The sequence below is a fragment of the Danio rerio genome, chromosome 17 (assembly GCF_052040795.2).
Source record: "Danio rerio strain M-AB ecotype USA chromosome 17, GRCz13ab, whole genome shotgun sequence".
In the NCBI taxonomy this organism is placed as follows: domain Eukaryota; kingdom Metazoa; phylum Chordata; class Actinopteri; order Cypriniformes; family Danionidae; genus Danio; species Danio rerio.
In genome coordinates, this window is record NC_141037.1 from 8,397,501 (window position 1) to 8,420,000 (window position 22,500).

Genomic DNA, 22,500 nt, shown 5'->3' on the forward strand with positions numbered 1-22,500 from the left:
ATTTGTTTCCGTTTTATTTATAATCTGAGCCTGAACGATCATTTATTTAGAAAAATCTTTGATTTTGAAAAAGCACCGTATTCTCTTGTTACATTTTGGTTACTTGAGTGCCAAAATTTAACCCACAGGCTAGCAAAATGAGAAAGAACTGCAGCAAGACGCGCTCGTGTTCCAGGCGTCCCCAACTAAAAACATCTTAACTTTTCAGAATGCCGCACAGCGAGTCACGTGACAAGAACCCACTGATCAGACTCATATTTTGTATGGAATATAATTTCGTTGAATGAATATGACTGCCTCTTTTTGAAGTGTGCAAGGCTGTAGCTGCTTAATTTAGCCAACTACACTACCGTACTTTATTTCAGTACTGGTCATTATGGTGGTTTTTCTGAGGTGGTACTTGGTGAAAAAAGTTTGAGAACCACTGATCTACAGAACAACCCATTGTTGTACAATGACTTGCCTAATTCCCTTAACTCATCTAATTAAACTAGTTAGGCCTTTAAATGTCACTTTAAGCTGAAAACTAGTATCTTGAAAAAAAACCTAGTAAAATAGTATGTACTGTCATCATGACAAAGATAAAATGTATTAGAAATGAGTTATTAAAACTAATATGTTTCGAAATGTGTTGAAAACAATCTGCTCTCCGTTAAACAGAAATTGGAGAAATAAAATATACAGGAGGGATATTAATTCTGGCCTCAAAGGAATAAAATAATTTTCACATACATCTGCACAATTTCTAGAAGATTATGAACACAACAACATTTCTGGGTTGTGTACAAAATATATGGTGCCTAATAAATATATGCCAAATATTAGATTGTTTATTACGGAGACCCGGAAGGGATGTGATGGTGAGGAAATTCCCTCGTTCCCTCGCAAAGATGTTTTTCCACAAACACTTCCTGTTCACTTCATTCATTTAAACTGTCCTGTATTGCCGAAATTCTCCTGTATTTTACAATTGTATCCCACTGTCTTTACATTAAAGCTGTGCGTCGATCGTCGCTTTTCATATGCAACCTCTGAACCAGTGAATGCATGTATAAGCGCTGACAGAATTATTAGTCCCCCTTTGAATTTGTTTTTCTTTTTTAAAATATTTCCCAAATGATGTTTAACAGAGCAAGGAAATTTTCACAGTATGTCTGATAATATTTTTTTCTTCTGGAGAAAGTCTTATTTGTTTTATTTTGGCTAGAATAAAAGCTGTTTTTGACCCTTTAAACACTATTTTAAGGTCAAAATTATTAAAATTTATTAAAAAATTTTTTTTTGGATAGTCTACAGAACAAACTATTGTTACAATGACTGGTCTAATAACCCTAACCTAACCTAATTAACCTTTAAATGTCACTAATCTGTATAGAAGTGTCTTGAAAAATATCTAGTCTAATATTATTTACAGTCATCAAGGCAAATATAAAATAAATCAGTTATTAGAAATGAGTTATTAAGACTATTATGTTTAGAAATGTGTTTAAAAAAAATCTTCTCTCTGTTAAACAGAAAATGGGGAGGAAAAAAAACAGGGGGGCTAATAATTCTGACTTCAACTGTATATAATAATAATAATAAGAAGAATTTGATAATTGCATATCAAGTGCTCGTCAAAAGTTGAAAAATGATTCTAAATGTTTATAATTAAGCCTCATACTCAACCAAGACTGCATTTTTTGTTCATAATAATAATAATGTCAATAATAGTGTTATAAATTAAAATAATAACTGTAGTTATATATTTAAAAAATATGATTTAATACTGTATGATCCTTTAAAGATAATTCTGATATACTGACATAAAGATTTCTTATTATTATATCAATGTTGAAAGCAGTTGTGGTGATTAATATGCAGAAAACCTCATATACCGTTCACTTATTTGGGGATATTGTGTTTTTTAAAGGGAACCAAGGCTGCTATTCAGCAAATTTAAATTAAATTGATTTAAAGTGACAGTAAAACATCTATAATGTCAAAAAAGATTACCATTATTGGAAATACTGTATATACGTCTATGTATATGTCTTGGTGAGCATAACATACTTCAATAAACTCATTTAAAAAGCATAATGTTTCAAAATCGTAGACAAGTACTGTGTATTTAATATATTATAATGCTAATTTATAAAATGTAACATATAAAAATATAAAATAGAAGCATTTCTATTAGCATTCTTGGACTTTTTACCCTATTTATTGGCACAATATACAATAAAAATACAAGTAACATCCTCTCATTTAATCTCTTTAATTATTAGTTTTATTCCCAAATAAAATAGTCTAGTGCTAGTGAGCCTAAAACGTCACATTTGAGAGAAATAAAGTAAAACAAAAGACTTAAAAATATTATTAATACAAATAAGTATGACCACAGCTGTTGCAAAACAGTAAATATATTTAATATTATAAATATATGCGCAATATTTTACTACTGTAAGCACAAAATTCATGCACGTCTTGCCTCATCCTGCTCTGCAATGCAAAAAATGCTTTTCTCACTTTGATTTTTTGTCTTGTTTCTAGACCAAAAATCTTAAAATTCTTAAATCAAAAAACATTTTCTAAACGAGCTAAACAGTTTGTCTGGTTTTAAGAAATAATATGCCAAAATAAAGTGAGTTTTTTCTCAAAGCAAGTTTAATAATCTGCCAATTAATAAACTAAATTACTTAGTTTTTCCTTTTGACAAGAATATTTTTCTGACCCCATAGGCAGATTATTTATGGGGATTAATTATTGTAAACTTCTGATTACAACAGAGCAATACTGGGAAATCTCTGTAGACTGATGGCATTTCATGCCGTTCAGCTTATAATCTTAAAATGTGAGCAAAATCACCTGTTTTGTCATCACTTTAGACATTATGCTAGAGAATCATTTAAATTCTAGCTCTAAAGTGATGGTGTGTTTTTGAACAATGGTCTCTGCTGTTGAGATGTCAGCCTTAGATGTGAATGAGTGGCAGAAGAAAGTTGTTCTTCTTACAAAAGGATTTTTAGACTCCTTGTGTGCTGTTGAACTGTTGTAGAAACGCAATATCACACTCGTAGCAGTGCGATATGGCTGTATAATGTCACTTGTGGGACACTTAAGCCTGGTTTATACTTCTGTGTCAAGTGACCGGCGTAACCAACGGCGCATGCAACGCGCGTAGCTGTGCATTTACACTTCTGCAGGCTGTCTCTGTCTGCATTAACACTTCCGAAATGCTAGTGGGCAGTGAGGTGTTAATGTGTCTCAGTGTCGAGTTTCTTCGCCTGTGTTTTGTTCTTACTGAACGCTTCCGGGATGTACAAGTGGCTCAAACGCGCTCATTTTGAGGCAGGAACTGGCAGACGTGCAACAACTTTAACTATGAGGTAAACGCAAAACAAAACTTTCCATCAGGAGCTCCTTCGCGGGTCTCTACACTTGTAAACAATCGCTCCATTGGGCTTGCGTGGCTCTCGGTCCCGCCCAGACTCGTCAGCGCTACCAAGCCGACCAATCACAGAACTTGCGCTACGCGTCGTTGCGACGTGTAGTTACACTTTTTAGGAGGTGCACGTCAATGACGCCAATGGTCACGGCGAAGGGCTATGCGTCAGCGTCATAGCATACGTGTGCGCTTGACGCGGAAGTATAAATCAGCCTTAAGGTACTCGGCCTGCATCCTCGAGCCACCTCACAAAAAATCTAACATTAAAAGGCACCTAGGTTACACATTTTTCCAGATTACAAGTCTTTTGTGTCCCTAGAATGTGTCTTTAAAGTTTCAGCTCAAAATACCAATCAGATTATTTATTATAGCTTTCTTAGGTTTCTGTTTTATAGCTCTTAACAGCTTGTTGCTGTTCTTGTGTATTGGGCCTTTAAGGCTAGTCCTCCCTGCCCACCGTTCTCACGAGCCTGCAGCGTGTCTCAATCGCCGCCCTCGGCTGCCTCAGACAACAAACAGACATAAAGGAAGAAGATCTCACGTAATGTTCGTGAGAAATACTACAGTAGGAACTTTACCAATGAGTATTTGATGCATTTGTTGTTGAGTTGCAACGATGAGTCAGACACAATAGCTTGTTTTGAGGAAAAACTCACTTAATTTTGGCATATTATTTCTTAAAACAAGACAATATGTTTTGCTTGTCTAAAAAAATGCTTCTTAATTTAAGAATATTTAGATATTTCTACTTAATCAAAAGCATTTTTGCAGTGTGTATTTTTACATTATAGATCAACAGTGGTAAGAAAAATATATACAGCAGTGTTTATATAATCAATATTCCTACGATGTCCCATATATCCAATCATACCTATTAGTTCACTTGGTTATATCAGAATAATAATAATTCTTGCCATTGCATACATCTAAAGCTACTGTACTACAGTCCCCCAGTGTCTACTAGCCCTGCTGCACAGACGCCCCTGGGTGCGCAGGCTTTAATTGTAGTTGACCTGAAAATCACAGATGTCTGAGAGAGCCGTTAATTGAAGAAGCTCCTGGAAATGGCCTGATCCAGACTTCTGGAGAGAAGCCGGAAATAAAGGACTAGACCCATGGGCTCTGAAACAGCAGCACTGAGAGACTGACAGTGCGTCTCAATCTGCTCCCTATAGATGTGAATAAGCAGTGTTGGGGAAGGTTACTTTTAAGAGTAACGCTTTACAATTTTGAGTAAGGGCAGCACAGTGGCTCAGTGGTTAGCACTGTTACCTCACAGCAAGAAGGTCACAGGTTTGAGTCCTGGCTGAACCAGTTGGGATTTCTGTGTGGAGTTTGCATGTTCTCCCCGTGTTGGCGTGGGTTTTCTCCGGGTGCTCTGGTTTCCCCAACAGTCCAAAGACTTGCGCTACAGGTGAATTAGGTAAGCTAAATTTGTCCGTAGTGTATGTGTGTATGTCCAGGTCATCCAAGTTGGGGGTTGAGCATTGGGCTAATGACCCTCCTCGTAAAAATGAGATGTTACGAAATAGAGGTCTGCATTCCCGCGGCTGTCCCGCGGGTGCCGCAGGACCCGACCAGATTTCTGCGGCGCAAGAATAAATTTCCGAATAAATCACGGGAGCGGTCGGTAACGGGTTTAATTTGGGACTGGAGCGGGCTGTCTAGCAATATCGCGGATATTGCTATGCGAATGAGAGAGAGAGAGAGAGAGAGAGAGAGCGAGAGCGAGAGTGAGCTTTGCCTGTGTGTGTGCTTATTGCTTGTGTGTGTGTATGTTAGTGCGCGCGCGCGAATGAGAGTTAGAGAGAGCTTTCCCAGATAGCAAAATACACTCGGGCCAGTTCCGGCTAGATTCTCGCCTGCCAGAGACTTACCACTCAGTCCGGCTCCAGCTGCCGGACTCCGGATGCTTGTGGACTCACTGCCCGATTCCGGCACGAATCAATCGTGCCAGATGCGGCGGCCGTAAGGGAGCCGACGCTGCCGCATCCGCGCCGGAATCGGCCCGAGAGTAATGTGCGCTGCGGCCCTGAGCTGGCACGACTCAGTATTTATATACCTTTATATAAAACCTTTTGGTATTACATTGGTACTTGATACATGGTATTACAAGCCTTTGAGTTGATATAACACCAAACGCCTGTGTGTCTGCTTGGTGCTTGTGTGTGTGTTAGTGCACGCGCGTATGAGAGAGAGAGCTTTGTCTGTGTGTGTGCTTGGTGCTGTGTGTGTGTGTGTTTATACAGACAGCTTGTCTGTCTGGACTGTATAGCTGGGGGATTTTCGGTTTTGTTCTCCGGGGCGGGTCGGGCAGCGGGACAATAAATTCTTAATATAAGCGGGAGCGGTCGGGTTCGGGCTAAAACCTGGCGGGTGCGGGCGGGAGCGGGATTTAAAATTTAGTCCCGCGCAGATCTCTATTACGAAACACCACCATGGATCGGCTAAATATCAACTTCGATATAAATGGCCTGGGGAGTAGTAAGTAGGTATGTAACACTTTAAAATGTACAAATCCCTGATCAGTGCACTCACTACTGAACTTTAGGGAGTTGATTGAGACGCACCCGGTGCCAACGCCACAGAACTACTTACTTGGCATTTCCAGATGCGTTCTTCTTTCGTTTGAACATGTTTAGCAGGCTGTTGCTCCGACACGCAATTTTTCCATCTCCCACATGCATCCGCACCACATCCGAGGTGGTAAACGCGCTGCGAACGTTTCTCTCCGGCTTGGCGATGATTATATACATTTTTGGCGTAAACATGCAGCCGAGAGCCACGGTGACGCTGAGACTCACAGAAAAGGACGTGGTGATGATCTTATAGTTGGAGCCGAAGTATATCGGCACAAAGGCCAACCAGATGATACAGGTGGTGTACATGGTGAAGGCGATGTACTTGGCCTCGTTGAAGTTAGCAGGGACGTTACGAGTTTTAAACGCATAATATGTGCAGCTGAGAATGAGCAAACCGTTGTAGCCAAGTGGCGCCACCATTCCCATATTGCTGGTATTGCATATTAGAAAAACCTCTCGGATGCTGGGGTAGGACTTGATGGGTTCTGGAGGCTCCAAAATGATCAGTGTCACCTCTAAAGTCAGTTGCATGCTGATGAGGATGAAGGCGATCACCACTTGCGCCCAGGCACTCATGAAGCGTGGTTTGCGTGTGCATATTTTCTTTTTGCTGCCGGCCAGAATTCGAGCGATGCGATTGGTTTTGGTGACCAGAGCAGAGTAGCACATGGAGGCAGAAAGGCCCACGAGGAGCCGCTGGAGGTAACAGGAGGCTATTGAGGGACGAGCGATGAGCGTGAAGGGGCAAATGTAACCCAGGAAGATGCCGGCCAGGATGATGTAGCAGAGTTCACGGCTCGAGGACTTGACGACCGGCGTGTCTCGGTATAGGATGAAGACTAAGGTGACAAAGCTGGTCACTAGGATGCCGAGGCATGAAAAGACGACTGCCGCGATGGATTCTGGATGACTCCACTCCAGGTGGCGCAGAGGAAGAGGCTCACAGACTGCAGAGACAAGATAAAATGAACACATTAAATTGATGATTACAAAGACAGTGTTTTAAAGTGTTACTAATGCAAGTGTTAGTATTATAATAGCTTATGCTGTGTGTTTTTCAGCAGTGTGCAATACAATTTCTCGGCATTAGACTTTCACATTAAGTTCCCAAATCCCAAAGCTGAAAATGTAAGCTGTTGGCAATATTATCAAATAAAAAAAATTTGTATAGCTCATTAAATTATCACAGCATTTTTTTCCTAGTGGTGGTAAAAACATTACAAGCCATGAACCAAACCGACCAGCAACAAGCAGAATCACAACATTACAATATATAATTTGAAGCAAAGAATTTATATCCATTTCAGTCAACGACAAACCTAAAGGTATTTTAAGAGAGAAAGGACGACTGACTTCACCATCATTCAGGGAGCTTTTTGTGAAAGTAGGTGGTGCTTATTATCTATATATTTTGATGCATATTGCTCAGTGTTTTATTGGTCAAATTATGGGTATTGTAGTAATCCTGTATAAACTCCACAGTCAAGCACAATGGTCTTAAAAGTAAATTGAAGTATTTTGAATATACTGCATGGCTACAACAGTAGCATATGCAATTGATTTACAACACAGGAGCTCACAATAAGTCTGTCTATAAAGGTTTAAAAAAAGGAGAACTTGAGACTTTTTGCTTACAAAACATAAAGCTAAATAATTAGACATTGTAAAAAAAAAAAAAAAAAAAAAGGAAATTACTATGAGAGTCATTAGTACTACTACGGAATCAATAGTGGAATGGTTTCCAACATTCTTCAGGATATCTTCTTTTTTGGTTATTTTAATTTTTGAGTGAACACCCTTTAACCTCCTAGCAAAAACCCAGGCAACCACTAACAAAATCTGGGGCTGTGTATTTCTGAACTGGGCTAATAAGGGGTGTGTTTCCCAAACAACAACGTAACTTGCGGCTGAACTAGTACGATGCATCGTTTGGGAAAAGAACAATGTAGTGACGAGTGTTTCCCAAAACCTGTAGTTTCTCTGTTGCAGATCTATCATTTGAACTACTTTAATTATGACGTAAAACGCCCATAATGATGCTCTAAAAGGGGAGGAGCAACAACTTCCTTAAAGAAGAACCCCATAATTTGTGCAAATTATATTGTTCTACACGCATTTAAAAAAAAAAATTCAATATTAGTTTTGGCAAAAACATGCACTTTTTAAATAAAATTTAAATAAATGTAAATGACACATATAGAGCCTGTGTTTCCTTTACAAATATTATTAAGAATATTACATATTGTATTCTAAAACATCAAATCACTTACAAAGGCTAACATGTATTCAAATATCAAATATAAATCATATAAATAGATAAATAATAAGGCTATTTATTAAGAAATGAAATTTTACATTACTTATTAGGAAATGAAAAAAATCTGACTTTAATAATAATATTAATAATATTAATGATGATGATAATTATTATTAAGTAGGATATTTTTTATTTATTTATTTATTTTTTTAAAGTCTACTCTTACAGCTTGACACATGTAAACCACTGCAGAAAGTTCTAACCACCAGGCCCGTGTCATATACAGTACAGATACTTATAAATAAATAACCTACTATAAATTAAAAGCATTAACGTATGCTGTGTTTTTTGTTTTCACAAGCTTTGGAGACGTGACATAAAAATTGATCATGAGCCACAGCTGTGTTCAAAAGAACATCAATGTTTTCAAAGTGCACTGCTAAGGGAGCGCAATTGTAAAAATGAATATCGCCAAAACGGAACTTTAAAAATACGTTGAAAGCAAATTACACCTAAGAGTGATAACTTTAATGCTTTTCTTTTTTTATAATTCCAAGAATGTAGTAAAATAATAGGGCATTGAGGGTGGGGGGAGGGGGGGGGGGGGTCGTCTAACTGTATACGTAGAACATAGCCATGCAGGAACCATGTTTCTAACTACAGCTCCAGAGGTGTAGTTGCAAGCATACAAGTTTGCGACACAGTTTGCGAATGTTTGTTGGAACGATGGATTTGGGAAACTCCAAATCAATAAACTATGTTTGTAACAAAAAAATTTGCTACCTCAGTTGGCTAACGATGATTTTCGGAAACGCACCCCTGAAAAACACAGAGCTCTTTTCAAATCTGCTCTGCTGCATGTGGACTACAGTACATTCATACAAAGTAGTGCATTATAAATGTATCCACCAATTCAAACACTCTAGGAAGCCAAACTAAGGGTTGAGATCAAAATATCTGTTGTTGCATACATATATATATATATATATATATATATATATATATATATATATATATATATATATATATATATATATATATATATATATATATATATATATATATATATATATATATGCAACAACAGATATTTTGATCTATACAGTATATATATACTTTCACATTGCTGCATGTCTTTATAGGACTGGCCATCAGAGTGTGACCAGCTTGCTTATGCACCAAGTACGCTAAAGTAGGTTTCCAGCGCACCTAAAAATAAACAGCCCTTCCACTAAGGGACCGGCCGTAAGAAAGAACCAAGCCAAAGGAGACTTAAGAGACTGCAGCAGGAGAAGGGAAATCAACCCTTCCTCATTACCAACATGATGGCCGGACACTTTTATGTATGATAAGGCTAAACAGTTTGTGATTCAACACAAAAATTCAATACTTAAAAGATAAATGGGGTCAATTCCTGTGCAACCCCTGTGCATTACGGTGGTAGCACAGAATGGAAGTGTACTACAGTGAACTAATGAAAAATACATTGCTAGGACATTCTCAGGGCTGCTGCATTGACATTGACCATCACAGCGTATGAAAATAGGCCAGAGAAGTAGGCAGTGAAGTAGGGCTGTCACTGGCGATAAGTTGTACGGTGCAAGCAATCTGTAAAAATGATAAATGGCCTTCAGGTGTCATGGGAAACCTTTCGAAAAAATAGGACAGTGAAGGTCTTTTAAAAAGCCAAATCAGTTTTTAATGCCAGATTTGGAGAATGGTCGACTGCATGGACTGTTTGAGGATGCTTTACATGATTCAGACACATGCTTTATGCTTTAAAAACGCAACTATGAAATAACCAAAACTGTATAACAACTCTGTGTAGGTCAATCAATAACATTCATTCATATTCCTTCAGCTTACTCCCTTATTTATAAAGGGTCGACACAGAGGAATGAACTGCCAACTATTCCAGCATATGTTTTACGCAGCGGATGCCCTTCCAGCAGCAAACCAGTACTGGAAAACACCCACACTCTCTCATTCACACACACTCATACACTACGGACAATTTAGTCTATTCAATTCACTTATAGTGCATGTCTTTGGACTAAGGGGAAACCGGAGCACCCGGAGGAAACCCACGCCAACACAGAGAGAATATGCAAACTCCACAACAATCCTGGATTAAAATCTATGTTGATCCTGGAACATAATTTTTGCTTGAAAATGTAATCCATACCTATTCCCTACCCCTAAACCCAACTATAACCGTAAATTATTTCCAAAATCAGAAGGGAATTATAGTTGGATTATAGTTATTTACACTACCTGACAAAAGACTTGTCGTCGATCCCAGTTGTAGAAGCACATGTCACTCCGCTGCTAGTCCGTTTGCACTGGCTGCCAGTTGCTGCTCGCATCAAATTCAAAGCTCTGATGTTTGCCTACAAAGTGACCTCTGGCCTTGCTCCTTCTTATCTGCTCTCACTTCTGCAGATCTATGTGCCCTCCAGAAACTTGCGTTCTGTGAATAAACGTCGCCTCGTGGTTCCATCCCAAAGAGGGAAGTAATCACTTTCGCGAACGCTCACGCTCAATCTGCCCAGTTGGTGGAATGAACTCCCTAACTGCATCAAAACAGCAGAGTCACTCGCTACTTTCAAGAAACGACTAAAAACTCAACTATTTAGTCTCCACTTCACTTCCTAATCTGCAATTGCCTCTTTGAATATCACACTAACTGTACAAAAAAATAAAAAAGAAATAAATACTAATACTACTAATACTTCCCTTCTTAGACTTTACAGACCTGAAACTTGCCTTTAGTACTTATTCATTGTTGCTCTTAGTTGTGTAAATTGCTTCCTTGTCCTCATTTGTAAGTCGCTTTGGATAAAAGCGTCTGCTAAATGACTAAATGTAAATGTAAATGTAAATGTTGTAAGAGCAGCAAATAATAACGTGACTTCTAGTGGATCATTTGGAAAAGTGGCAAAAGGTTGATTTTCCCCATGAATGATCTGTTGAACTGCATCCCAATCATCACAAATACTGCTATTGGAACCCGCATGGATCCAAGATTCTTCAGAAATCAGTCAAGTTTGGTGAAGGAAAAATCATGTTTTGGTCTTACATTTAGTATGTGGGTGTGTGAGAGATCTGCAGAGTGGATGGCAACATCAACAGCCTGAGGTATCAAGACATTTGTGCTGCCCATTACATTACAAACCACAGGAGAGGGCAAATTCTTCAGCAGGATAGCGCTCCTTCTCATACTTCAGCCTCCACATCAAAGATCCTGAAAGCAAAGAAGGTCAAGCTGCTCCAGGATTGGCCAGCCCAGTCACCAGACATAAACATTATTGAGCATGTCTGGGCTAAAATGAAGGAGGCGGCATTGAAGATGAATCCAAAAGATCTTGATGCAAGAACGCTTTCTTTGCCATTTCAGATGACTTTATTAATAAGAGATTTGAATCATTGCAGAGATGTATGGATGCAGTCCTCCATGCTCATGATGGAGTCAGACACAATATTCATTCTTCTTCCGTTGCAGCATGACTTTATATTCTATACTGGACATTATTTCTGTTAAGTGACAAAACCTTTGTCAAAGCAAAGTCAGATCTTACTGTCCTAATTAAATAATTGAAGCTCAAGGCATGATCATATTTTATTTTGGTAAAATAAAAAAGTGTAATCTAGAGGCCTTTGCCTTTCATATAAGCCACTTCCGACACCAAATGATTAACTAGAAGTCAAATTATTTGTTGTTCCTTAAACTTGGATAGGTAACTAGACTTTGTAGAAGGTAGTGTAGAAGTGTAAAAACCGCAAGCCTCTCTAACATGAAAGGGAAACTCTTAATTCTGATTGGCTGATTAGAATGTTGTTCCAGGATCAACACAGATGTTTATCCATTAACATGTCCCACTTGATGAAATCAGATTGGCGGAATAGAATGTGGCTAATGTTGATGAATTACCTTGCAGCTCTTCATCCGGCCACCATCCCAATTCACAGGCTTTGCAGGTAAACTCATCCTGGACATATTCATTGTCCTTACAAGGTGTACAGATCCAACAGCAGCTCACCTCTCCTTTCCTGATCACCTGTGAAGAAATATGAACACATTACACATACGAGTGATTCTAGTATTGCGGGTAAATTTTCCATCTCCATGGTAAACTTTTGGTTATTTTACAAAAACAAAATAATTCATGAAACACTTCTGAACATTAACACAAGGTACAGTGCAGCACAGTGGCTCAGTGGTTAGCACTGTCGCCTCACAGCAAGAAGTTCTGGGTATGGGTGTTTCTCATACTGGGTTGCAGCTGGAAAGGCATCCGCTGTGTAAAACATAACCCTAAGTTGGCGATTCATTCCACTGGGGCGACCCCTGATGAATAAAGGGAGTAAGCTGAAAAAAAAATGAATGAATATATCAAGGTATCTCTAATTAATAATGTATGTGTTTGACTCTGCCTTCTGAATCATACGTCAGCTGTAATTATCATGAAGTCAAATTTTCATATTATTTTTGTGTTTAATTTACTAAGTTAAATAAACATTTGCATGAATCAAAAAACATAATTTCTATTGCATTAATAATTTATGTTATCTAAAAAAAGTGTGTCTGTCTGTCCTGGTCAAAAAAGCCTTGACAATCTTTATATATGTACTAGAAAAAGCATGTGACTTGCTACTTGTGATGTCACTTCCTCTGGCAGCAAACTCTGGAAAGCATTGAGGCAAGTTACTATTCATCTCTGATTCATTTGTGCAAACTGTTTAGTTTACTCTTGATACACCGATAGTAGATTAGTTATTTGTCACCTCTGATGTTGTGATGTTGATGTTGATATTGATGATGTTGATGATGATATGTTGATGATATGATGTTGATGTTGATATTTCAGTCAATTTCTTAAAACTATAATAAGATGAATAAAAATAAATAATTTGTATAGATTTTTTTACAGACATACAGTACTGCGATATCTGGTTTGAGGTAGAGGTCTGTGCGGGACTGTTTTTTTTTAGTCCCGCTCTCACCAGGTTTAATTCCGCACCCGACCGTTCCTGCTGTATACTCAGTCTTTGTTCAATCGCTGCCTGCTTAGAAGAATTTTCTGACCTACCCGACAGTTCCCACTAAATTTAGACCTGATTGTTTCCAAAACCCATATTTAAATTGGATACAGAGATGTAGCGGACATTTTAAAAGTGGGCGGGACAGCTGTATGAGATCCAAAAGTTTACGTTCATATAAATACTAATCACCTGTTTCTAAATAGTCTGTCTCTAAAAGTGAAGGGTACATACCCTCCCTGTCCCCCCCGGTTGCCCTGGGTACTACCAAAAGAGAGAGTTAACAGATAAAACTGTAGGTTTGCAAGGTGCAAGGATTGTATGTATTTTTATTGGTCTTGTCACGATGCTTTTAACATTAACAGCTGTGTGAAGCCTTTTCCAGAGAAAGTATCATACAGTTGAATGTCTTGGCAAGCAAACTTAACACATTTGTCTGTGATTTCTTTTTTAAACAGCTCTGGCACCTGCAAAGATTTAGGAAATGTCAGTTTTGTTTGCCCCTTTTTGATGAGACATGAGTGCCGCCTTAAACCTGAGGTTACAGTCTTGTGACTGCTAAAGGGTAAAGCTTTAAGGCATTTATCACATTGTCCAAAGAGTTTTTTTTTTTCATTTGTGTCTATGAAGCATGAAAAAGACTTCCATACATCAGACTTGCCTGATGAAGGTTTCCTAACAGTAAACAGACCTCTTTCTAATGCAAGCCGAAAGATGGCTTTGCTCTCCCATGTTGGTAAAGCCTGCTCTGAGGACCGTTATGCAGATGATGTGCGCACAGACTGTGTGTATAAGGCCGTGTTTAAAACGCATAAGTTTTGCTAGGGTTACGCAATCTGTCAACACTGTGCCAGAGTAAATCTTCATGCATTTTTATAATAAAACGGTGTCTATAACATCACTGCCTCCTTTCATTTTCATTGAAAAAATGAAACATACCCTCTCTTTGCCTAAATATCAGTTTTAATAATCAATAATGGCCATTTTAAAAGCATAACATAGTTATAAGTTAAGAATAAGTCGGTGTACGCAGTGACATTAAGATATTAACCTAACTTATACTTGCGCTCAGCTAAAACACATTAACTGAGAACAAGCAATAGATTCAAAAGACCAAAGTCAGGAAATATGTTGTTAGATATAGACAACAAGGTAAATTAAATATCACGTTTAACAAATATAATGAGATTAGATCCAACGGGAGATCCTTGATGAACAGTCCGACGTGCACAGCTCCCATATGGGTATGTGCTCAAAGCACACTGCAGCACATGCCAGAGTGTGCGTGTCTGTGTGTGTGTGGTCACGTGATGTGCGTTTTCACCGTTTTTAATGTAGGCGGAGAGCTGTTCAGAAACGCTGGGTGAAACGCTAGTGATGAAAAGGATCGTTTTCATTCTAAAACGCCATTTTAAAACTAAAACGCACTAGTGTAAACGGGGCCTAAAAAGCATGTGCAGAAAGCACTGGTCATGTGTTCAGCATGTGTAAGTCATGTGAGCACTGGTTGCACCGATGTTCAATAAGAATGAGGAAATAACATTGACAACGATATTTTGTTAAATCGCCCGCTCCCATTCAAATTACACCAGTTACCGATTGCTACCACATTTTATTTGGAAATGTATTCCCGCGCCGCAAGAAATCTAGTTGTGTCTATTTTGAAGTTAGCATCTTGACCAAATGCACAAAATGGTGTAAAATGTCAACTTTGTTATTGTCAACTCTGTTATGGTTTAAAACAGGCGTGACCAACCCTGAACCTGGAGATCGACCTTCCTGCAGATTTCAGTTGCAACCCATATCAAACACACCTAAATGTAATTAACAAGTGCTGTTCAGGTCCTAATTAATTGGTTCAGGTGTGTTTGATCAGGGTTGGAGCTGAACTTTGCTGAAAGGTTGATCTCAATTATCTCCAGGAACAGAAAAATAGTAACAAAATCAAATGTTCCCTATCATACTTATGCCTTTAGCAATATTTTACATTAATAATGGAGTTAGTTTTCTGTTATTTTTACATTTGTTGTATACCATAAATGAACAGAAAATGCTTGTAATTCTGGAATGGGTCATGTGCGCTTTTGCGATCTATTTTAGGGGGCATCTAATGGAATGGAAATCAAGCCATTTTGTGGTGATAAATAGATATATATAAACACACCTTGATCTCTCCTTTGGAGCAGGGCTCGCTGCAGACAGAACGGACCATCTCACTGCGGTTCATCTGGATCATATAATCATCGATGCTCAAAATGCCTTCATGCCACGAGCCTACGTTTATATAGTCGAAGACTCCGGGCTCTACATACTGCAGGTTCATAATGTCATACCTTCAAAAAAAACAAAAAACTTTAGATCACTTATAGCCAAGCAAAACCAGTCCAGAGATGCATGTATTCGTACTGAAAAACATTTGGTTTGCATGTCATGCAAATTCTTAAAGGTGCAGGATTGCAAGCGCAGGTTGCCAGATTGAGGACCAACAGGAGTGTGCCTGCCCTGCTGAAAAATCCAGCTTAAACCAGCCTTGGCTGGTTGGCTGGTTTTAGCTGGTCGACCAGGCTGGTTTTAGAGGGGTTTTGGCCATTTCCAGGCTGGTTTCCAGCCATTTCCAGCCTGGTCTTAGCTGGTCAGGCTGGAAAATGACCAGCTAAATCCAGCTAAAACCAGCTTGACCAGCCTGGTTTAAGCTGGACATAGCTGGTTTTGGCTGGGCTCCCAGCCTGGCTAGGCTGGTCAAGCTGGTTTTAGCTGGTCATCTCCCAGCCTGACCAGCTAAGACCAGGCTGGTTTCAAATGGCCAAAACCTTTCTAAAACTAGCCTGGTCGACCACCTTAAAACAGCTGGACAGGCTGGGAGATGAACAGTTAAAACCAGCTGGACCAGCCTAAAGGCACTCTGGGAGCCCACCCAAAACCTTCTCTGTCCAGCTTAAACCAGGATGGTCAAGCTGGTTTTAGCTGGTCACTTTCCAGCCTAAAAAGCTAAGACCAGGCTGGAAATGGTTGGAAACCAGGCTGAAAGTGGCCAAAACCCCTCTATAACCAGGCTGATCGACCAGCTTAAACTAGCCAACCAGCCTAGACTGGTTTAAGCTGGATTTTTCAGCAGGGTAATGATCGAGCCTAAAGGCTGATTTAAATCATGTTCTAAATAAAAGCAACGGCACACGCTAGAAGGAATATTCTCCATATTAAAAGGAGTTTTTGTAGAAACCAACACCTGAAATTTGAGATGACAGGGAGCTTCTGTGACCGCGGGAAATGCAAACGGCTGAAGTTTAGGGAAGACACAATGAAAAGTGCACATGTTTGCAAACCCACCTAAAGTTACACACAATGGCGCCGATGAGAGCGATCATGTGGTGAATGTTGATCCATCAGCTGAGATCAATCAAGTGTTTTCAGAGAGAGTGCTAAAAGACTCAACTGTTTTTAATGGCCCGAATCTCAATATGTTGCATCACTCTGTTGCTACTTATGTAGGCCCTCTGATCTCACAAGAAAACATAAGTATTTTATATTTGTCAGTTCAGTGGCTAATTCGTACGAATTTGTACGAGTTAAGCCGTATGAACGTATGATTTTAAAAAGGGGGCGTGGCTCCCAACCCCACCCCTAAACCCAACATTCATTGGGGGATGAGCAAATCAAACTAAATTGTACGAATTAGAATTCATACGAATTAGCCACTAAATCAAAAAGTTACGAATTGCCGTGAGATCGCGTTGGTAGGCCATTAAGTAACACTGACCTGCCTGGCGAGTCCCCGTTTTCATCAAACCACACGTCTTCCCCAGAAACACCAGCAAATGAGGTCTTGAGGAGGAAGTCCAGGAGTTTGCTGCCGTCGATGGGGTCCATCTCCTCACACAGACCCACGTGACCCGGACACAAGTGCTCATGCATATCATGTAGACCGTGAGCCATGGCGTAGATGGCATTGATGACGAAACCCATCTTACTGTCCTGGACGTAGTTGTCCTCCAAGCTTTCATAACCTGTGAGAATCAGCAAATCAGAAAGCTCTTATTAGAGCAGTTCAGTGACAACTCGAGTCTTTTAGTCAACATGAAACATCATCTGCAACGCATTTTACTTCCTTAAAGGGACAGTTCACTCAAAAATGAACATTCGCTGTTAAATTACTCCTCCTCAGTCCATCCAAGATGTAGGTGATGAGACAACATTAATGAAGTTTTTTAGCTGAAACCATGGTCTGCACCCAAATGCGATGGTTGTTGTTTGTTTGTTTAAAATTACTTATTTAAAATGAGCGTAAACAACACAATTTTTGAGTTTTTTGAAGACAACTTAATTGTTTTAGGTTCAATCCCCTTAAACTTGTAAAAACTAATAAGCTTAAAGGCTGATTTATTCTGTACTTCTGCATCAAATGATCGTCCACAGCACATGCCTTGTGTGTAGTCGTGTATTAATACTTCTGCGTGCGGTTTGTGTTGCTCTGCAATAACACTTCAAAACGCAAGCTGGCAGTAGGTTTGAATCTTCCTCTGTGTCGAATTTCTTCATGGGTGCTTTGTTTTTTTCTGAGCGTTTCCTTAATGTACAAGAAGCTCTAACTCACTCATTCGGAGGCGGGAACCAGCAGATATGCATCAACTTTAATCATAAGGTAAAGACTCAACACAAGTTTCCTTAGGAAGCTTCTTCACGAGACTCGATACTTGTGAACACTCGCTCCATCGGGCTTGTGGCTCTCAGCAGCCCCCACACTCGTCATCGATACCAAACTGACCAATCACAAAGCTTGCACTATGCATTGTTGCGACATATAGTTACATTTTTTGAGAGGTGAGTGTCAGCGTAAACATTGCCATCAGTGCAACGAGGGGTAACGGCGAGAGGTCTGCGACAGTGCGAAGGCTGCGCTGGAGCATACTCGTGTGCTTGACGCAGATTGTGTGGAACTGAACATTTTGTACAGTGTATGAGAGTCAAAAACACATATGGGATGTTGACGTTGCATTTTTACTGTGATTTATGACAAAATGTTTATAACTACATTTTAAAAAAATGTATTCAAACTATTTATATAAAATGAGCTGAATGAACAATTCTTGACATTTCTTTTGGACAACTTAATTGTTTTATGTTTAATCCACTTATATTTGTAAAAAACAATTAAGTTATTAAGTTAACTTGTTCAATTTGAACGACAATGGATGAATAATGTGGAAACATTCATTTTTTTTACTGTACTGGAGGTTTTCTGTAATGATTTATGATTCATTTTTTGCCATACTTTAATAAAATATTTACTTGAAATATTTAATTTACTAATATTAACTTTGCCCTAATAAACAAATTGTTTGAAGGGTAATTCAATATAATAGAAGTACACTGTCCACTTAAAAACATCAAGTTTGCTGTTTGTTCAAACTGCTTGTTTAAAATGAGCTGAAACAACACAATTCACAATTCAATACGTTTTTTTGTGACAACTTAATTATTTTATGTTCAATCAACTTAAATTTGTGAAAAACTAATAAGCTAACTTAATTCCTTTATGTTGTTCTATTCTGTACAGTGTATGACAGTCAAAAACACATTTGGATTGTTGAAGTTTTTCTAGAGATGGGTTAAGGGTGGAAGGGCATCTGCTGCGTAAAACATATGCTGGATAATTTGGCGCTTCATTACGCTGTGGCGACCCCTGATTAATAACGAAACTAAGCCGAAAAGAAAATGAATGAATGAATGAATTATTGAAGTGAAGTTGCATTTTCACTGTCAAATATGACAAACTGGATATAATTAAAATAAAATAAAAAGATTTTTGCTGCTGATTTAGACTACTTATGTAAAATGAGCTGAATTAATACAATTGTTGACATTTCTTTGGGGACAGTTTAATTGTTTTATGTTCAAATCCATATATATTTGTAAAAAAAAAAACAAGTTAAGTTAATCGATTTGAATGACAATGGATGAATTTTGGTTTTTTGAAATGATTTATGATTACATTTTTTAGCCATACATCAAAAAACTATTTACTTGAAATATTTCATTTACTAATATTAACTTTGGCCAAATAAATAAATTGCTTGAAGAATCATTTAATATAATAGAAGTACATGGTACACTTAAAAACATGACGTTTGCTGTTTGTTCAAACTGCTTGTCTAAAATAAGCTGAAACCACACACTTCTTAAGTGTCAAGCATCTTGATTGTTTTATGTTCAATCCAATTTCATTTGCAAAACTGAATAAAGTTAGCTTAATTCCGTCATGTTGTCACAAAACAAATTGGCTCATGCTAACTTGATTATTTTTATATATATATAATTTCAAGTGGATTTAGCACAAAACAGAAGTTGTCCCAAAAAACTCAAGAATTGTGTTGATTGATTCATTTTTTTTATTCTTAGGCTTAGTCCCTTATTTATCAGGGGTCACCACAGCAGAATAAACCACCAACTATTCCAGCATATGTTTTACGCAGTGGATGCCCTTCCAGCCACAACCCAGTACTGGGAAAGACCCATGCACACTCACATTCAGACTCTAAGGTCAATTTTGTTTACCCAGTTTACCTATCGAGCATGTCTCTGGACTGTGGGTGAAACCAGAGCATCAGGAGAAAACCTATGCCAACACGACGGTTTTTCTCAGTACTGGGTTGCAGCTGGAAGGGCATCCGCTACGTAAAACATGTGCTGTATAAGTTGGTGGTCCATTCTGCTCTGGCGACCCCTGATGAATAAAGGGACTAAGCCGAAGGAAATATTATTAGCCTAATTAACTGACAACTAACTGTAAATCGTTATTAGATAACTAAATTAACTTACAGAAGGATCCTCAACTAAATAGGAGTTCAAGGTTAAATGTAATCAATTCCCAACACTTCATTGTTAAGACGAGGACAAAATAAATTGCAGATAAGAATAACAGGCTATTTAAAAAATATTCAGGCCCTTTTAGTAGGCTAATGATATAAATGACAACATAATACATTCTCAGCAGGCTAATTTCAGTCAATTTGTTTTTTCTAGTTTGAATTAACATGTTGTTAGTATGTTTATAATATGAATCAGCATGATGCTAGTATGATTAGTATGATTGTTAGTATGTTTTAAGTATGGATTGATATATTGCTAGTATGGATTGGTACGTCGTTGTATGTTTCTAGTATGGATTAGTATATTGTTAGTATGGATTGGTATGTCGTTAATGTGTTTCTAATATGAATTAGCATGTTGTTAGTATGTTTCTAGTATGAATCAGCATGTTGCTAGTATAATTAGTATTGTTGTTAGTATGTTTTAGTATGGATTGATATATCGCTAGTATGGATCGGTATATTGATAATGGGTTTCTAGTATGGATTAGTATATTGTTAGTATGGATTGGTATGTCGTTAGTATGTTTCTAACATGAATTAGCACATTGTTGGTATGTTTATAGTATAAATTAGCATGTTGCTAGTATGATTAGTATGATTGTTAGTATGTTTTTAGTATGGATTGATATATTGCTAGCATGGATTGGTATATTGGTAGTGTGTTTCTAGTATGAATTAGTATATTGTTAGTATGTTTGTTAGTGGGTTTCTAGTATGGATTGGTACGTCGTTAGTAGGTTTCAAGTATGGATTAGTATATTGTCAGTATGAATTGGTATGTTATTAGTATGTGAATGTAAAGTCAATGGCAGTTTTCTACAATGGAAGTCTATGGGACAGTTGCTAGGGTGCGGTAAGTGGTTGCTAGGGTGTAGCTAATAACTCAGTTTTCGGAAAACCGTAAGTCAGATCAGTTGAAAAAGATATAGCAACCCGAGTCAGACTACTTTGGAGGTTTGGAGTTAGTTTGGTTTATCTAGCTTAATCGGTTTAGGAGGAGTTGCATTTAGAAATTAGTCTCAGAAGAAGAAGAGGAAGAAGTTTATGTAGTATACCAGTATGTTGGCTTTCTCAATATATTCATTGTTTGTTCATGTTAGTGAATACATTAACTAATGGAACCTTCTTGTAAAGTGTGACCCAATCTTCTTTATTTTTCCATGGAAGAAAAAGCCACCCACATCTTATAAGGCCAAATTAACAGCAAATCTTCATTTTTGGGTGAACCGTCACTTTAAATATCTGTTCAACATTATCCGACAGCCTGCACTCACCTAAGTTGCAAGCTGAAAAGTACAAATCTTTTCATACAAGCAATATATTTAAAAATAACGTGCGCTGAGAGTGAAACAAACCAAAAAAAAAAAGGAGTGCATCAGGAAAGTAAACAGTGCAAGTTTGATGATTTCATGTTGACTTCAGTAAATCGTTCAGCGAAATAAATATCAATCACATTTCTGCAGAAATAACCAAATAAATAAAAAAGTCGCTGTTACCAAACCAGCCGATTTGAATGTTATCACTCAATTGAATGAGCGTTATCAGTAGTTATCAGCTAATGGGCCAGTAGGGGCCTTCTGCACCTACTAGTAGGCTCAGAAGGCTGTAATCATCCATCCACATGGTTAATCAGCTATAGATCACATACAGTTGCAGCCGGAAGTTAACGAGAAACCCAACTGTCACAGTAATGTAAAAACAGATCTGGAGCTGGAGTCTTCTCTATTAGTATAGCTGATTAACCATGTGGATGGATGATAACAGCCTTCTGAGCCACTACTGGCCCATAACTATCAGCTGATAACGCCCATTCAATCAAATGATAACATTCGAATCTGCTGCACAAAACAAACCCCAGTGTAACAGCTGAGCCATGATATTTCCAGACTGTTGTCATTTTTGAGCACTTGAAAGGGAACGATAGGGTGTCCAAAGACATTATTATTCCTAAGAGAGAGGAAAGAGGACAGAAAGTCTATTTTTCTGACTGACAGTAAATCAGAAAGACGGCAGCGTTCAAACGGAAGATCAAAGGGAATTCTAGTTGCCATGGCGAAGCACAAAAATGTATGCAACCCAGCTCAGCATTTAATTAGTAATGGACATGATGGTGGCATTATTATTAATTGAGCAAGGAAATTAATTATTCATCCGTGTTCTCATTCTTGCCCGTCTCCCTCATGAATCAGAATACATGTGGCTGACAATTGCTGTATTAATTCAAAGGAACGGGCAATGTCAAGGGACACCCTATGGGATCGTTATCTGGTGATCAGTAACAAGCCAGCGGGAAGCAGTATCAGGCACCATAGCTGATAAATATGA

General features: G+C 38.3%; 1 protein-coding gene across 2 annotated transcripts in view; it reads right to left on the reverse strand.

The window, feature by feature from the left end:
• Positions 1 to 22,500, reverse strand: part of grm1b (glutamate receptor, metabotropic 1b) — a 61,505-nt gene that overhangs the window by 2,743 nt on the left and 36,262 nt on the right. For both annotated transcript variants that reach the window (NM_001302252.3, XM_087288393.1), the window contains 4 exon segments: positions 6,026 to 6,956; positions 12,198 to 12,324; positions 15,471 to 15,639; positions 17,064 to 17,310. In NM_001302252.3, the coding sequence (NP_001289181.3) occupies positions 6,026 to 6,956; positions 12,198 to 12,324; positions 15,471 to 15,639; positions 17,064 to 17,310 (1,474 nt within the window).